This window comes from Anoplophora glabripennis, unplaced genomic scaffold, assembly GCF_000390285.2.
Source record: "Anoplophora glabripennis isolate ALB-LARVAE unplaced genomic scaffold, Agla_2.0 scaffold14, whole genome shotgun sequence".
Taxonomy (NCBI): domain Eukaryota; kingdom Metazoa; phylum Arthropoda; class Insecta; order Coleoptera; family Cerambycidae; genus Anoplophora; species Anoplophora glabripennis.
In genome coordinates this window covers 1719465-1724131 of record NW_019416352.1, presented here as the reverse complement: position 1 = coordinate 1724131, position 4667 = coordinate 1719465, and the positions used below count along the sequence as shown (strand labels likewise).

At 31.7% G+C, this 4667-nt stretch overlaps 2 protein-coding genes across 2 annotated transcripts in view; both read left to right on the top strand.

Moving 5' to 3' along the window:
- LOC108904050 (activating signal cointegrator 1 complex subunit 3) overlaps positions 1–4667 on the top strand; it is a 100575-nt gene that overhangs the window by 43592 nt on the left and 52316 nt on the right. The gene's annotated exons all lie outside the window — the stretch shown is intronic.
- LOC108904054 (bax inhibitor 1) lies at positions 1233–2459 on the top strand. Its single transcript, XM_018706436.1, has 3 exons — positions 1233–1518; positions 1582–2212; positions 2332–2459. The coding sequence occupies exons 1-3, from the start codon at positions 1469–1471 to the stop codon at positions 2362–2364; spliced, it is 714 nt and encodes a 237-aa protein (XP_018561952.1). The 5' UTR covers positions 1233–1468; the 3' UTR covers positions 2365–2459.

Here is a 4667-nt window from a genome sequence, read left to right as displayed (position 1 = left end):
TGACATCTAAATTAATTGAAAACTATTAGCTATTTATGCGCCAAGCACAATTACGTTTATTATTTTTAATATTAGTTTTATAGTTAGAGAGATATATGATGAGTGAATTTAGATTTGGTCTACATAATTGTAATACACAATTATTATTATAAAGTGGTATAATATAAACAAAATTGTTTCTTTTTTAAGAAAATCATCTTTACCTTTTACGTTTATAGTGTATACATTATTAATAAATTTTATATTTTCATTTGCAATTTAGGTATATGTTTGATTCATTCCCGAAAACATTAGTTATTTTGTCTGAAAGATTTTGTATATAAAACACAGAATCAAAATGAAGATTGTTTACTGTTCCATCATTATTTCATTATTATCATGATTAAAATATGAAATATAAAAAATCGGGTCATTGCGCGCGTTTAAAAACCATGTTTGATGCGGCCTTCGGAATCACCCCGTATACTTCATACTATTTTAAAAATGTCCCCCTTAAGGCGCCTAAAAATTATTCTCTATCTGTATGGAATAGGAATAATATTATCACTATTGGCCCGCCCTGTATGAATATTTCTAGTAATGGAAAAAAAACTTTAAATATGCAGGTATTGAATGTTGCGAACAATAATTAAAAAAGTAAATAGTTTTTATATAATATTTTATTTAAAACAAATAATTCAATATTCTTATTTAACTAACTACGAAATGTTAACATATCATTAATAAAATAATATATTTTAAAATATCAAATGCAACTGTTATCGGATTAATTATTATTCACCCTATTGAATACAACAGTTTTTGGTGCCACGGTGTATATTTCCAAACAACACTCCCAGTCCGAAACATACCATTATTTGTGGTGGGGCGCAAGAGAATGAGAGCGATCCAACTAGTGGGGACTTTAAGTTGCCCTTCATTGTACCAGTTACGGACATATATGTAATATTAGAACCTTGGAACCCAAGACAATTCTTGCTTGAAACTTGAAACCATAATAAAAAAGTATTCATACGTAACACATGTCACTTTCGGTGTATAATTTTCCGTTTTTCGGAAAATGTATGTTCTTAGTAAAAAAATTAGTAAATTAGTGTTTTATTATGTGTTCTGTACCGTTGACGGCCAAGAAGACGCTTCCGTAAAGCGAAGCCAATAGAAAATGTGACCACGTGACTGTCAACAGCCAATCCAGAACACGTAAGTCTACTGCTCACTGCTCGTGCTCGAGAAATCTGGAATTTGCTAGGTCTAGTAGGTATTTATGACGTGTGTTATTTTGCTTGGTGTATTTATGTGATAGTTGAAGACTAAAAACGCAATTTGGAATTTGTTAATTAGTTGATCGAAGTTCGTGAATAGGGAAGTAGTGTTCTAGTGCTATCATTTTGTAATCAAAGCGTTCGATTTCGAGATAGTGTTAAAGAATTAGACGGGTGAAAAAATTGAATATCTAAGTCAAATAATTATGGCAGCACCGTCCGTACAGACATTTCTAAATTCCTTTAATAATAAACTGTAAGTATAATTTGACGATTTAATATACCTGTTTTTATTACGAAATGCTTTTAATTTTTCAAGGGAAGAACCTGTTAGGCAACACCTGAAAAATGTATACGCCTGCCTCGCGATGTCCACAATGGCGGTAGCCATTGGGGCTTCCGTTCACATTTTCACAGATTTTCTACAAGCTGGATTTTTGTCCGCAATAGGAGCCTTGGTATTTTTCTTCTTACTTATGAGCACTCCCGATAATAATGGCAAGGGGTTGACACTGAGGGTAGGCTATCTCCTTGGTTTCACATTCTTAACAGGTGTTGGCATGGGACCCCTTCTAGACTTTGTGATTATGGTAGATCCAAGCATAATCGTAACGGCATTCATTGGAACATCAGCCGTGTTCTTGTGTTTCTCAATATGCGCCCTGTTATCAGAAAGGGGAAAGTGGCTCTACCTTGGCGGTACACTCATGTCTATAATAACAATTTTAATGCTACTCTCTCTTGCCAACATCTTCTTCGGTGCTATGTGGGTGTACCAGGCTCAGTTGTACGTTGGACTTTTGGCTATGTGTGGTTTTGTGCTATATGATACCCAGGTCATCGTGGAGAAGCGCAGAATGGGCAGTAAAGATTTCGTAGGCCACTCTTTGGACTTGTTCATCGACTTCATTGGCATCTTTAAAAGGCTGCTCATCATTCTGACGCAGAAGGTAATTTATGATAGGTATTTACTACTCCTTGTCCTTTCCTTTTCCTAAGATTTTGATACCTTTTTATTTGACAGGTAGTACGTTTGTTTAACTTGCCTTAATTTTTTTTTTAATTGTAGGAGCAGAACTCGAGGAAGAAGCGTAGAAACTGAAACGGACTGAATGAGGATCGAATATCGGGAGTGTGTGATTCTTAATGACTTATTTATTTCATCTATGCTTACAGTAATAAATATTGGTTACTATTTTTTATGTTTTTATTATCATATATATCTTAGGTATAGGAAAAATGTAAATTGATTGTTCAATAAAAAGTTTTGTAAAAAAAGTTAAAAGATGTTCCAATTTTTATTCACTTCTTATTTGTAAGTAGAAAAAACACATGCACAAAAATAAAATTCTGAATTTATTTAAAGGACTTGCAGCTTTTAAAATATGAATAAATGATATACTTTTTGTCATAATCATTTAATTGATAATTGTGCACTGTCATGCTTACATTATTTGTTTTTAAATGTTAATAGTTAGATAAAGGTATGTATTTTAATTTTATCATATCATTCAAGGTAAGTATCAAATTTTTCGATTAATGCGGACTACAGTAAATTTAGATATGTTTTATGGATGGTTCAATTTTTCACAATGTTTGCTTTTTGAAATCCAATTTGGACTTGAGTACTTATTTCTTTTTCCTGTGAATATCACAATTTTGTGTTTTAACTCAAACATGTTTATTTCTGTGGATAGTATTAAAGTAGATTTAAATTTCATTGATAAAAGATAAGAAAACGAAAATAAAAGTATTTATATGGAACTCAACGAGGATAATTAAAAGTACTTTATACTTTCATAATTGTTAAAATGTATAATTTTAATCCTTAAAATTTATATCTGTAAAAATTGTAAAGGTTTGAAAATAATTATAACCTAGCACATTACAAAATTCTTGTTACATTTTTATTTATTCAAAACTTTTAAGTATGATAGGTAGCTCTACGTACATACATACCTACCTCTCCAATCTACTTAAAAATGTGTGTTTCATTTACATACTATTCCATATTTCAGCATAAAATTAGATATACAAAGAATGTAATAAATATTTAAAAGTGGTAGGTGTATTGGTATTATACAGGGTGATTCAGAACATATACAAAAAAAAAAATTCTGGATGTACAGGGGACCCTTACAAATACAATTTTGTAAAGGAAAAAATCAAAAAGGTCAGTTCGAAATTGATTTAAAAATACACTTCTGCACGGCACTGGACACTGGTCCACTGTAAAACCTGACCTCGCTCAATGTGACCGGTATATGGCGGCGTGATAAAAACGGACAAAAACTTTCGCAAGAAATATGTAAATAGAATTTTATCGGACCTATTTTATATCGGCAAATTCAAGTGCTTTTGCCTTTATTAATTATTAATAAAATTAATTTGTGTTTTTAAATAATAAAATCATTTGACATACCNCGACGGATGGGGCCCACCTACGAAGGCTGTCCAGGCCTACACGAGATGAGGCAGGATAAAGAGGGATAATCCCCCTCGATCCCAAATCATTGAGGCCAATTTCTAGCCATAGAATAATGGCGCGAACTATTGGGTAAACAAAATTATTTGTTGTGGTACTACTGTGTAGCATAGGGGCGTTTTTATATTTCACAGCTTCTCTACAATACAAGCATTATTTAAAAGATATTTTCGGTATTAGTGCATTTCTCTTGTTACTCCCCAAGGTGAAAACTGTACCTTGAGATACTGTTCACAAACACAAATTTTTTAATATTGGTTTTATTTCAGGTTTGAATTCTTGTTTTTATCTATGGTTTTGAATAGACAAATATGGAAAAGAAGTAACATCCATAGGTACAATGAAGGGCAACTTAAAGTCCCCACTAGTTGGGTCGCTCTCATTCTATCGCGCCCCACCACAAATAATTACGGAATGTTTCGGACTGGGAGTGCGGTATGGAGATATACTACACCGTGGCACCAAAAACTCTGATATATTCGATAGGGTAAATAATTAATCTGATACCAGTTGCATTTGATATTTTTTAAAATATTATTTTATTAATGATATGTAATGTATTGTAACATTTCTTGGTTAGTTAAATAATTATATTGAAGATTTTTTTAAAAATAAAATGTTATAAACCGTTTACTATTTTAACCATTGTTCACTACATCCACATACCTGCATATTTAGTGTTTTCCTGTATTAGAGATATTCATTTATAAATGTTGTCTTAAATCAATACATACAGGGTGGACTAATAGTGATTATATTACTCCTATGTCATATAGATAGAAAATACATATTTTATTAGGGCATCGAGCGGTGCCTTAAAGAGGACATTTTAAAAATATTATGAAGTATACGGAGCGTTTTGGAAAGATGTATCAAACATGATTTATAAATAGGATGACCCGTTTTTTATATTTCATATA